The sequence below is a fragment of the Mya arenaria genome, chromosome 2 (assembly GCF_026914265.1).
Source record: "Mya arenaria isolate MELC-2E11 chromosome 2, ASM2691426v1".
NCBI classification, from domain to species: Eukaryota; Metazoa; Mollusca; class Bivalvia; order Myida; family Myidae; genus Mya; species Mya arenaria.
The window spans coordinates 63,416,452-63,431,319 of NC_069123.1; the positions used below are offsets into that span (position 1 = coordinate 63,416,452).

General features: G+C 37.5%; 1 protein-coding gene across 1 annotated transcript in view; it reads left to right on the forward strand.

Annotated features, from left to right (window-relative positions):
* The first annotated feature begins 11,933 nt into the window (after window positions 1–11,933).
* Window positions 11,934–14,868, forward strand: part of LOC128216589 (uncharacterized) — a 34,680-nt gene continuing 31,745 nt past the window's right edge. Inside the window, exon 1 of the mRNA XM_052923205.1 lies at window positions 11,934–12,400. Within this exon, the coding sequence (XP_052779165.1) occupies window positions 11,934–12,400 (467 nt within the window). The remainder of the gene's footprint in view (window positions 12,401–14,868) is intronic.

A 14,868-nucleotide genomic window follows, 5' to 3' on the forward strand; every position in this document is an offset into this window, starting at 1 on the left:
ATAACGCGACAGTACAATACTGATAACGCGACAGTTGGATGGTGATAACGCGACAGAACGATAATGATAACGCAACATTACGATAACGATAACGCAACAGTAGGATAATTATAACGCGACAGTACGATAATGATAACGCGGCAGTACGATACCTTGTGCTGTCGCATTTTCGTTTTCGTAGTTTTTTGATTTCGAGTTTTTATCATCGTACTATCGAGTATCGCGTATCAGATCCACATACAAGAAGTTGTATCAAGAATTACTTTTCAAATAATTTTATTTCAATGCTTAAAACATAACAAAAAACCTTACAATAGAAAGTGCGCAACTGTATCTCTAGAATAAAACATGCTTTCAACAGCTTCATCCTGTCCCTAACGTAGCGGCTTGTTGTGAGCACCAATGCTTGACGTATTGTTGTTGTTTTTATCAGTGGATACATCACAGTTTCCCTAATGCATAGGTTGTGGTTAATGTCAGCAAAATCCTGTCATAACCCTAAATTATTATTCGTTTCATAGCATGTGTCAAACCATTTCCTGGTTCACAAAAGACTCGTAAATCCCTCGGTATACTATCCATGTATTGGTACCGGCTCCTTTAGATTCATACACCATGAGGAAAAATGTCACGTATTGTAAAACTTCCTGTAGCATTCGATGTTCTGGAAATACGATTAAAAGTCTTTTGTATGCCATTTAATAGATTAAACTTAATTGTGATAAGAAATATTTGCTAGTTAATTAATTAACCGTACACAATGGAATAACCAGTTGATTAATACCATATTTTTATAAATACAATATTTCATCTCTATTAATGAAGAATCTTATTTCATAGTTTCAGTTGGCTAATATTTCATTTTTTCCGACAAATGTTACAAATGTTATCATAGATGTTTACTAGGATGAACGGCGCAAAATCCTCAACTACAGCAATTGAACAGCCAGTGCGTATAGGTATGCGCACGGTGTGCACTGATATTAATGATTTTGACCTATTCCAAACATACCCCAGACATGTGTCGTCAATTATACAGTGTTAACTACAGGCACAGCCGAGAAGTCGACATTAGGCTCTGTTTAGACGAAGCACAATGCACGAGGCAAAACGCAATTAAACTCGTTGCCATTTGTAATTGACGTAGACGACATTGCAATATTTCAGTTACTCTTAAAGATGCACTCTAACTTCCACATAAGATTTACCACAATTAATAATATTGTTTTAATATTCCAAAAAGGAGGAATAAATGCCGAAAACAGTGGTTCTTATGAAGGGTACCCAGTTTAATTTGAAAAAAATGAGCATAAAACACGGTATTTCTACCTTATGAGGCGATAGATGACCATAGTAAATCTTTTAGCATTCACCCACATTTAATATTTGTGCGTTTTCAGCTATTAAATACACGATTACAATATTTTTATCAGTAATTAATATTTTCCGTAAATGCATTATTGAGAAAGTAGTTAAAGGTTTATAAGTCGAAATGTATGTTTGTTATACAGGTGTATGTACTGATTTTGAATACGAGTGTCACTTTCAGCACGTTCATATCTCGTTACCTAGTTAACAGTGCTCGCCGTCATTGCTACCAAAGGAAAACCACCAAGAGAGTCATACTCATGGACACGCAACCCGCAGAACATTATTTATTTACTCTCAACCCATTTATCTCCCATCAAAATAAGATGTAACTTATAAAGTCCAAATCAACGTATTGTATTGTTCAGTGAAGTGAAGACGAGTTTGCCTGTGTCCAAAAAACAAAAGAAGATCGACAACCGGACTTAGAATGCATACATCATTATCGAAACATTGATAATGTTCAGTTTTATCACGACAGACTACGTTTCTCAAAATTTAGATGCAATCAACAAATGCAGTTTTCAAACTCTGACTCCTCTGAACCAGACAGTTTTCGCCGTACTTATCTCATGTCAACAAAAAGGTTCAGCCTTCTTATATACCATTGTTGTTGTAATGATGCGGAATGCGTTGGACTGTCTTGATCAGGATAATGTATGCAGTATTACACCGTTAGAACAAATATAGACGAGAGTATATATTCTTAAAACATATACTCTTCGCTAATTATAAGCACTTGGGATCTAATACTGCATTAATAACTATCGTTTTTACCTTCATGTTATGATATAATATAAGTGCAGTGATACAGTATTTAAATCCTTTCATAATTGTTATTAATTAATCCACCCGAAAATTATCAGGTCGTTTGGAAAATAAATACGTAGCTGACTGTACGCAAATACGAGGTTGCGTAATGAAATTTTGACAGGTCGAAGTTTTTGTCATAACAAAACCCCCGAATTTAAAATAAAACTCAAAGGGCGGGTAGAACGGTAAAGAGGCTAATATGCTGTCCGTCATTGACCTGCATAATCCCAAATTGGCCCTAGCTACGCGCCTGCATTTAAAATTTGATCTTTAGTCTTAACAACTCATCTTTCAGATAATTTAACGTATTTTAGTAATAAATCTTACTTATACATGTACATGTAAATCGTCCTTGTTTTTAGCAAACCGTTTTGTGTTAAGAGATATACTGGATAGATATAGCTTATACTCCTAAAAGTTGGAACACATAAAGAACATTTTCATGACCCTATTATGTGAGGTAAATGAATTCTTAATGAATATTAAAAAAAAACACTATGCATTAAGAATAATCAAAGTACTTGGTAGTGCAATTATGCTAGCAATAATTGATGCAATTTTCCACGCGTTTGAAACACTTCCAAACACTTGATTTATATCAATGAGTGGTAACAAACCATTCTTAGATGCCTCAGACAGTAGGCTCTATTATTAATGCAAATAAGTTTACGAACGTTCCGTAAAAGCCTTCCATCAAGAACTTTTATATGTTGACAGTGTTCTGCTCGCGAGGCTTCTTATCACTAATAATGTACACTGTCCATTAGTCAAAATCAAATGAAATAGTTAACAAATAATATCTTGGCGTGAGGTAGGAAATCAAGAGACTTAAATTTCAAGACCAGTACCGACCTCCTAGCATTTTCGGTTCCTGAGATATCTTCGAGAGTAGCTCACCCTTACAAGCTATATGGGAGCGCGTTAAAATTACGAAAATTTGCGAATTTGGGGATACTTTGACGCGCTAAAAACCGGTGACCAAATAACGTCCCAGGCACCCCGATGAGTGCATCTTGTAGGGTGTAGCGTCCCTTAAAAGGCAAAACTGGTCCCAGCCTCGTCACGTGCAGGGATGCTGAGATATCTTCGCCATTATCTACTCCATTTTTAGGCATTTTTGCTGCATTTAGAGTATAAGAGTGCCTTGTAGGCGAATGGAAACGGTGACTCAATGACGTCAGAGATGCGCCGATGGTGGCGTAACGTAGGAAATTGAGAGACCTAAATTTCAAGACCAGTACCGACCTCCTAGCATTTTTGGTTCTAGAGATTTCTTCGAGATTAGCTCCCCCCTTACAAGCTATATGGGAGTGCGTCAAAATTACCAAAAGTCGCAGAATTTGGGAAACTTTGACGCGCTAGAAACCGGTGACCAAATAACGTCCCAGGCACCCCGATGAGTGCATCTTGTAGGGTATAGCCTCCCCTAAATGGCAAAACTGGTCCCAGCCTCGTCACGGGCATGAATGCTGAGATATCTTCGACATGAACTACCACATTTTTAGGCATTTTTTGCGGCATTTAGCGTATAAGAGACCCTTGTAGGCGAATAGAAACGGTGAGGCAATGACGTCGGAGATGCGCCGATGGTTGCGTAACGTAGGGAATCGAGAGACCTAAATTTCAAGACCAATACCGACCTCCTAGCATTTTTGGTTCCGGGGATATCTTCGAGATTAGCTCCCCCTTACAAGCTGTATGGGAGCGCGTTAAAAATACGAATTTGGGGATACTTTGGCGCGCTAGAAACCGTAGACCAAAAAAACGTCCCAGGCTACCCGATGTGTGCATCTCGCATCGACTAGGCTAATTTGTTCGTGTTTAAAAAACGGTTTATTTCTACCTATACGTGGTAGGTTATGGTGACGGAATCTTTGATAAATACTGAGACTGAGAACCGTGATCTCATTCAGTTGCAGCTAAGTACTATTTTGTCAGAATTGAGCAGCTTGAAGCAAGAAGGACATGGTAATAGTACTCTGTATCTTCAGAAGTTAAAAAGCTCAAATCAGAGCAGGATATTAAGTGGCGTTTCGAAGGAAATAAAGTGCAATTTCAATTCAGTAATGAACTTGTAGATACTGTAGAACCATTACGATGGCCTTTGCAGCATGGGAAGATTGAATATTGCAATGAACAGTTAAGTGAGATGTCGGACAAATTACACAAGAGAAATAAGTTGATAAGGATTGCAGATAGTTCCGAGGGCGGATGGGAAACAGTACGTCAGTACGAGTCAATCCCGGTAGCAAGCGACAGTGAAGATGCAACTAAATTTCACAGTGCTGAGAGCTGAGCCCTCAAGAAGAAACACCCCACAAGGGGTAAGGAAGGTGACTTTTCTAGAAATCGCTTGTCTGTGCAGCCGCCTTTTCCTGTGGGGGGGGTGGCGAGGTCCTTTATGTCCCTACGGACCCGTTAACAATACCTCCGGTTACGGTCCAGGCATCACATCCGGTTTTAGCTACGGTACAGTATCAGGCTTTGGTAGACCCCCCGCTCCCGGTTCATGCTTCGCGTGCGGAGAGACCACCCACTTCCGGCGGAACTGTCCCCACGTCCGTACAGGTGCCCAGAGCGACCAGAAAGCGTGAGTTCTGATGATTTGACTAGTATAAAAGATTAGTATGATAACAGACGTTTTACTCATGATTTGTTCGAGTATGAACAGGGTCAGAAGCAATAAGATTGTAAAGGGTAGGCTCAAAGGTCATTTAAACTTTTGGCAAAACATTTCTTTTTTGGATATTATAAATCATTGTTATAAGATTCCTTTATATTCGGGGCCACAAGAAACTTTTTGTAAAAACAACAAGTCAGCTTTTTCAGAGCCAGAACTTGTTACTGAGGCAATACAAGATTTACTAGATAGATGTCTAATAGAGAAATGTAAATTTTGAATGCACGCTTTTTGAATTCGTATATCTTTTGGAGCGATGAGAGTAAAGAACAGTTGTTGTTTTGGAGACATAATTTAGCATTAATGAATTCCAAAAAGTTATATCAGTCAAAAGCATGTACTAAGGTAGTTTATTCAGATACCAGTGATATTCGCTACACAGAGTATGAGGTAAGTGCAACATGTACTGTAAATGGAGTTTCGTAAGGAGTCCGGTGAAATGAAGAAAGTGTAAAGTCATCTTCATGGCGGGATTTAATTGTAGTGTACAGAGTATTGTTGTCGTTGCTACATATTGTAAGGCACCAAAAGGTTAAATGGTATACTGATAATCTAGGTGTCCGATCAATTGCTGTGAAAGGTTCCATGAAAAGGGAACTACATGATGTTGCGTTCAGTATTTTCCAGGATTGCATGGCAAACTCTATTTCACTAGAAATGGAATGGATACCTAGGTCTGAAAATGAAAAGGCTGATTATTTATCAAGGTTATCAGATTTTGATGACTGGGGAATATCCAGTAGCATTTTGCCAATAATTTTTGAGAGATGGGGTCATGTGTTTTCATTCCAAAGGTATACTCCTCTATATCTAGTTTTGCGTTTTCATATCATTATAGTGTATAGATGTCTACTTTGAAAAACTTCTCTAAAATTAATTCACAGAAATGGTCTTTAGATCAGACCCTCTTTCAATTGTCTTCACGCCTTCAGTCCATGTTGATTCATTAAAAGATGGTTGCCAGGGGGCAGGGCTACTTTTCACTATAAGTCTATAAAGAAAACTTTAAAAATCTCCATTTTCAGAAACCATTGACCCGAAGACAAAATGAGTTCACAGAAATGTTCCTTACGTGGCATATATCAAATTGTTCAACCCAATGTGATTCATAAAATAACATGGCCGCTAGGGGCGGTGCGAATTTATCACTATATGGAAAACTTTTAAATTTATATAATTCAGAAACTATTTGCTCGATTTCTAAATATTGTTTTCAGAAATGTTCCTTGGGTTGCCACTTTTCCGTTTTAATATTTATGTTATTGTTTTACAACCATTGAAGATATCAACTTCAAATTTCGCGAACTAATTATCAAAGTAACACAGTATTCACAGTAGCAATGTGTCACATCATGACCAAATTTAGTCAGAATGTGTATGAGCATAATATCTTGGACAAGATGTATAACCAGCCATATCGCTACAGTCAATCCAGAGTTATTGCCCTTTAATTATTAGAAATTACATAAAACGTTTTTTTTTCCGAAGCATTTGTCCAATCATCACAAAGAATTGTCAGAATTTGTATTAGTTAAATACCTTGAAAGAGTTCTATAACTTGTCAAATCGCCATAAAGTAATTTTGGTTTTTTTTTTAAGTGCGGCTCATTAGTAGCTTGGTCATTTGTAATTAAAAACTTCGGTGGCCAAGGGAAGAAATACTTTATTACCATTTGAACAAAATCTCACTTTATTCATTTTCACACAGAAAGTTTTAATGCATAAAACACATATACCAGTACGGTACACAAGCAAAAACATTGTTTATAACTTAAAATTGTAATTTTATGGGATATGCCATTTAATTAGTTCCGTTTATTGTTCCTTAATAATACATCACCTTGTATTACTAAATTCAATATAGACACATCTGGTTTTCAAACCAATGTCAACATTCAGTTAGCATGTCATAATAACAAACCAAATATCTCATAAAGTTCTATCACAGACTGTTTAACAAAGAGTAAGGGATGATATCTATACTAAATCACAACATCATTAGAATGCTTTGGATACATACATGCGTTAATAAAGACTTAATTCAGTGTGGAAAATATATAGCACAGGATAACCCATTAAAGTTATTCAACTTATTTTCAATGGGGTCCTTATGACAAATATAATTATTTGCCAAGATCTCAGATCTTAGCTGTTTAAGTTAGGTTTTCTTATACAAAAAAATAACATACATGTACTCTGACTAGTTAAAGAATGTTTGAGATCGAAATTATTTTAGAGTTATAATGCAACCGACTGTAAAAACCATATGACACTTCAGCATAATATGACAAATTCTTAGAACTGATATGCAAGCTTAAAAACTAAATGAATTACAATTAATATAATATGAAATCTTCCAATTCTGCACACTTCATACCAACAACGAGATGTGATTTCACTTCTTTTTTAAAAGTATTCTTATTTTCCAATTCTTGTAACTTTATTGGAAGACTGTTCCAGTCCTGGGTTGCTTGATTAATGAAAGAATATTATATAAAACTGTCAGCCTGCGGCACTTTAAAATTTCCAGCACAATGTCTACTGTTGTAAGAATGTGTGGATGAGACTAGAGTAAAATTTTCATGTAAGTATGATGGGCATTTACTATTAAAGATGTTATGTACATGGTTAAGTCTTAGTTGCTTTATCATATTTTCTATATTAAGCCATCCAAGATCACTGAAAGCCGAGGCTTTTAGAGAAGTTCTACTATCATAGCCATAAATAAATCTGGCAATTTGTTCCGAGTGGCCTGTAATGTATTCTTGAATTGTTTAGATATACCACTGTACCAAGATGTCGATGCATAGTCAAAATGGCATTGTATTAAGGAGTTACATAACATTCTACTTTGATTCATATCTAATAAACGATTGTGTCAATATAAAAAAATTAACCTAGAATTAACTTTACTGACAATATTATTAACAATAGATGCAGCACTGAGATCATTGTCCAGTATACTTCCAAGATATTTAACAGATTTTTTAGGTTTTATGATATGACAATTGCAGTTAACATTGAAGCTATCAACTTTTGTTAGTTTCCTTTTAGACCCAAATAAAATACATTCTGTTTTTCCAAGATGCAAAGACAGTTGTTTGTCAACTAACCACTTACTACAATTTTCAAGTTCCTTGCCGAGTATATTACTAATAACAGAAGGATCTTTGTGTGAGAAAAGGTTAGCACTATCATCTGCATATAATATGAATTTACATTTTTCACTTATGCTTATGCTCATATCATTGACATAGCATAAAAACAGCAACGGTCCAAGTATGCTTCCTTGAGGAACGCCATAAGAGATGGTCATGATATTTACATTGACAACTTGTTTACGTCCAGATAAATATGATTGAAACCACTTAATTGAATCCACAACAATTTCTTTTCAGTTCTGACATAGAATTATGTTATCTACGGTATCAAACGCCTTTTGGAGATCCAACATAGTCATTCCTGTACATAGAACTTTGGAATTTTGTTGTTTTACATGGTCAGTCAAATGAATTAGGCAGGAGTCAGTTGAATAGTTACATCTAAAACCACTCTGAGGTTCGAATAATAATCCCTTTTTAACAAGAAAAGATTCTAGTTAGTTGTATACAACTCTTTCTAAGTTTTTTGAAACTATACATAATATGCTTACAGGTCGATAGTTTTGAAACATCAGAGCTGTTGTTTTTTTAAACAATGGTTTAACTTTAGCATTTTTGAGTTCTGATGGTACAATGATAGAGCTGTTTATCAGAAATGTTACTGGTATCTTTAAAAATGGTGCAGCATCTTTTAAAAATCTTGCAGGAATGTTATCTAATCCTGTGTTTTTTTAACAATTTAGTTTGCATAGTTCCTTGTAAATGTTTTCTTCACTAACAGTGTGAAGTTTAAATTCAACAGAGTCAGGATTTCTATCTTTATAAAATCGTTTAAACCAGTCAGACTCATAATTAAACAAATTGAATTATTATCAATTATCTTCTCAATGTCTGATCACAATTATGTTCACATGATGATTGAATGTACATCCACTGAAAAGTGTCTGTGGTTTTGACAGTACATTAGAGACACTTAAAGTTCCTCCTGGGCTTTGTCCAGACTAGTAAAAACGTATTGCAATACCGGTTGCTTTATGGACGTTATAGAAAAAAAAAATTACACTTAACTCCCTTGGCATTGTCACTTAGAAGCCTAACGGTGTCAATATAAACAAATAGCTGTCAAACCGTATACTAATTTAAAACTGTGAAAAAAAAACAGAATATTATCTTTATTTTGATAAATAAATATCATATAGTTCTTCTTGTTATTTACTGCATATTTGGATGATTCTCACGTTTATTATTTACCTTAGGTCGTAGAGGGAACAAAATGTAGTTTTTTACTTACTATTTAAAATTTAAACAGTGGCCCTGAAAAGGATCGTTTTCAATTTCATAATTAGTATAGTCTGTGTTAATGCCAACATCTAATTACCAACCGGAAACGGTTTTAGTGTATGTTTTAAATTCACCCTGGATGATCGCCAAATTTCTATTTTATTTCCTTGGTTAATAAATCCTCGGCAAGCCTAACTCATATTGTAACACCATTGGATGGAGTTATGCTGGGATTGGTTAGATTCTCCATCCTGGTTTGCCTGTTTACACAGCGACATTAACTTTATTGTTAATAAATATTAATTTGTCATTTACCATCCTGCTTCAATAAACCTGTGGCGGCCCCTGTGGTTGTTTTACACGGGGACTCTTAGATTCGCTGTGCTACATACCAGAACCATATTAATACACACATGATCGTGAATCATAATGGTGAAAACCCGTATAAAACCCTGTTCATGCAGCGCTATCAGCGCTTTGATTCATTTTGTGAGGAACTCATTAAACTTACCATGGTCTTTTAAACACAATACCATATTCCATTGGTATTAAACTTTATTAAGTGACGACACATGGTTATTAAATAGCAACCATGGCTCTTACCTGGAACTATCTAGCTGGCAATTATATCATATCCATTTTAACTTACGTATTTACCTTGAATAGCATTGTGCCACATAAATACCAAGTAATGCACCAGTCAACTGTAACCACGCAAGTTTGGTTATAATTTAAGGCCCTTGAGGTGTTTCAGCACAAACCTCAAATTCCGGTCTCTCAATGGAATTCATACTTTCTCACGGCCAACACAAAATAAGGTTACTTCAAATTTACTTTAAATATATATTAAACAAGTATTGCCCTTGATTGGCTTTTTAGTTGACTTTAGTTTCTGACACACACATCCTTCAAACATAAAGCATAATGTTAACTTTTCGGTACTGTCATAAAGTTAATTTTGGTCCATACAAGTCCTTCCTAATAATGTTGACATTCGTATTCTTTTCATTCGTGTTCTTTTCAATTCGTAAATGCTAGGTTTACATCTGGCCACGATCTCCCCGATTAGCCAGAGGCTAAAAAATCGGGGAGCTCTACGATTAAATGGTCTTCTCCACGTTCTGTTACGCTTCCTTACGAAATCAGCACGTTTTGTTGCGCTCTATTGCGCTTTGCTACGATCGAGCCCACGATTTGCATCACGTTCTGTTACGCTTTGTTGCGAGCAACACGATTGGCTTCCACGCTCCACCACGTTCCGTTACGTCCTGTTGAGATCTCCCACGACAAAGCCGCTGTGTTGCGATCTCCTGCGATTTGACCTACGATTTGAGACAAATGACCACGTTTTACGTCACGATTTGATATTTAAACAAGAAATAATTCACTTTAGGCTTATTATTCGCAACAATGAACCAGCTGGATATAGACGATCCTGAATTGGCTGTTTTAATTTACGCATATATTGTTGAACGAAAGAAAAGGTCACAGCATACACGTGATATAAATATCGGATTAGAAGTCAGAAGAAGAAATAGAAAGCCTAGGTCATGCTGGGTTAAGCCATGGTTAAGTGTTGAAAGTAGGCTTCAATATGGACCTCTTAAAATTTCCTCTTTTTGCTGGTCAGTGTATGTTGTAGTTGTTCTGGGAAATTTCGTCTTCTTTGGAGCATCATCCTGGGGCGATGGGGTTTCCACCGGAGCATTTTCAATTTCTTCAGGTTGTGGAGGTGGGGGAGGGGGTGGTGGCGGATAAACATCAACCACAACAGTTCTTGAAGTTTTGGAACCTTTTCGTTTCGCTGGCATGATTAAACTGATAGAGTACCAGTAGATAAAGCTGTTATGTATATGCAGCTTGCGTGGAAATCGTGGCTATCGTGAGGAAACGTGTTGGAGCGTGTCAGAGCGTATCAGAACGTGAACGACAATCGGGGATACCGTAGGAGAGCGTGACGCAACGTGGAGCAATGAATGATAGAAAAGTGTATATCGTAACAGATCGTGGTATATCGTAGCAGCGCGGGAGCTATCGTGAGACGTCGCAGCGAAGCGGGATGAAAAAATGTGTCCACGCTGGTCCCAATCTGTTGCGATTGTACTCCACGTTCTGTTACGCTTCGTTACGTTCCGTTACGTTTTGTTATGAAGGCCACGCTCTGTCACGATTAGAAAAGGAATCGGGGCAATCGTGTTGAAATTTAAGTTTGATTTAAAATCTGTCCCGATGCCCACGATGTCCCCGATTCAACCACGTTCCGTTACGCTCCCCCACGATCACCCCGATTCGACTCCACGCTCTGTTACGTTCGCCACGATGCTCTGGAATCGGGGACATCGTGGTAATCGTGGCCAGATGTAAACCTAGCATAAAAGGGGGGATTGGGTATATTTATTTACCCTCGACTTATGATGGATCCCAATCCAAACAAACTTTTATATTACATACCTCACTCCTGTGGCTGTTTTTTGCCAAGACGTGAAACGACGAGACAGGTGGGCGGAAATTTGGGACAGACTGTGAAAATGTACATCATCACACCTGTCCGAAAATTGGGTACAAAGGTAATTGCACGTATTTTAATGGAAGTGTGAAGAAAGTTGAGAATGTGTTGACATATTGAGTAGTTGAGTAGCTTGAGAAGATGTTTAAACGAACTGCGCATGAAACTTCACCATACACTAACAATGACGACTGTTATCGTAGGCACAAGTCACATGCGGAGACTGGCGGAGAAAACGAGTGGGCGGGCCGTAGTGCTGGCAGCCGGTGGCGAGACTGCCAAGGGATTCCTCAAAGGCAACCAGTTTGAGCGGTTGCAGCGCGTCTGCGGAGCTGGTCCAGTGCGGCATGGTATCGTTCACCTGGGGGACAACGATGTCGCCTCTGCTCTACGACGTCACAAAGCAGCCGATGCCAGACTCGACAGCGCAGATCTGCGACGACGCATCAACAAATCTGCCCGAGGCCAAACCCCTTCTAAAAAAGTGGCGGACGAGATCGTTGAGGATCTGCTTGAGATATGTCGGCAGATCCGCCGTCTCGTCGGGAAGGCGGCACTTATCAGTGCCGTCGACCTCCTGCCTAGACGTCACGTGTCAGCTGAAGAGCGGAATGCCTTCCTGATCGTCAATTCCCAGCCGAAATCATTAATGTTCGTGGGGCATTAATGTTCGTGGTTTTCGTGGGTTGGGTGATCCACGAATTCAAGATCCCACGAAAATATAAACCCTTTATTCACGTTTTCAATTGCCATGTTACGTACATACTCTAGTATATTATTTACAGAGGTCGCAGTAAACAGTGTTAAAACCTGTCTCACTGTATAACTTACGATCATTATTCTGTTAATATATTATAACTGCCTTATAAATAATGAAACCAAATCAATTAAATGTGTTTTATGAACCAAATGATAGTTATAAGCACGTGTTTAAACGTGTGCTGTTAATGAAAATCTCCAAGTTTACAAGATGTGCGTGATGAGTGTCCATACTCGATTTTTTTTATTTAATGAAATAATTAATCGATTACTAGTACATTGAAGGTTACTAAGCACCGAACGTGACAATATACGCACCTTTTCGGTGTTTTCACAGTTTGCAAAATTCTTAATTGGCATTCAATGGTTTCCCCTATCTTTATTTATGATCAGGGTACATCTTCTTTTATTACCTTTATTCCCAATTAAATCGATAAGTGACATGGGTATATGCACTAATTGGCATGTCGTAGCACATTAGCGAGTGTCATAAACCGAGTGACGTAGAAGACGGAAATCACGGGCCAGCGCGTGGATAATATGCAGACGATCGCATCTTCATTTTTATTTTTTTCAAAAATGAAAATCCACGAATTCAAGTACCCACGAAATTGTTTTTTTTCGGCAAACCACGAAATTTCATGCCCACGAACATAAATGATTTCACAGTATATTGTCTTTATTTGTGACCAGTCACTTTCCTAACAGCACCAGTTCTGTTAATTTAGTCAAGTCTATCAAAGTTTTTTTAGATTGTTATACAAAATGACATTAATTGGCGATTAATTGGAATATAAAAAAAACAGTTTTCATATTATTATTTGTATCCCTTTTTATACAAAACGGACACACGCGGACATCAAACAATATATACTTCACCACCGTAAGCGCATTGGATGCAGCGGTCTTACATTTCTCACGACTTACATTTCTCACACCGTAATGTGAAATCTGTAAGATCTTGCAAATCTCACGGTCTGATAATTCTCACGCTACACAATTAACGAACTTCAACTTATCTTCGAATGGTATGTTGTTCGCTTCAATCTTTTTATCTAGGTCTAAAAGTATGTTAGATAAGGACTCGAACAGCCGCTCCGACGCCATGTTTGATGATACTGACAGCTGATGACGTGTTTGTGCACGTGCATTTATTCACTCGCCAATTATGGAAATATAATGCCTAGCACGCGCCGGTGTAACATTAAATTTTGACCCCGTTGAAAAGTGACCCCATGGGTCATTTTTCAACGGATTATTGATCAATTTTCAACGTTGAAAAATGACCCTGCCCGTTATTTAATGACCCCAGCTACGCATTAAAAAAATGACCCCGTTGAAAACTGATCAGTTGTATGCAGGTCATATTTCAACGTTGAAAACATATCCCAATAAGCTAATGCAATACGTATTTTACCAAACAGTTGTCAGATAAAAAAATTTGCATCATTTTCATATTTTTAAGTGATTAAAGGGGCTCGTTCACAGATTGCTAAATTGCACTTTTTTAAGTTTTATTGTCTTATATTCCAATATAAACTGATGCAACGCATTAGATATGTTAAAAATTGAAGACTGACCACTGGACTCTTAAAACCGCTTGATTTCTAAAGCGTTCATAACGCTCTGCAGACCTCTCTTTATATCGAAGGTAGAGTACCGACTCCGTTGCCGAGTGGTCTAACACGCTGAAAACACTTTTAGACTTATAGTCGTGAGGTCGGTAGGTCATTGGTTCGAACCCCCGCTCTGCCATTTTGTTTTTGCATTTTGCATTTTTTTATTTAAGGATAGTTTTCCAGGCATGCTAAAATTTAGGACCAAATCGTTTACGAGTATTTTACAATAACAAAACCACTGACTGGAACATTATGCATATATGCTGCAAAATCCAAGTATATGCATGTAGGCAAACAGGGGCTTCCTTCTTAATCGAAAATTGGATAGGAGTTCTTGGCATGAACACATCAAAGGCAGTGTCGGCGTCATTCTTTTTCGGCATCGTTGCGTTTAATCTTGGCACTAACTCACTGGGCGGAGCTTTTCGCCAATCAGAATAACACCTTCACTTACTGTCCACCATCACGCCAGAGTCACATTAAATTTAGTAAATTATAGTTTTGTTTACAAACGCCCCACCCCTTTCCTGGAAAACTATTCTTTATGGTCAATGTTTTATCCTGATGCTGTTTGACATATTTATTATGAAAATAAAAAATGCAAAAAGCAAAAAATAATGTTGGCAGGGCGGGGTTTCGTACTCACGATCTACCCACCTTACGACTATAAGTCCAAAAATGTTACCGAACGCGTTAACCACTCAGCCATGGAGATTCATAATTGATCTGAGTACTACCTTC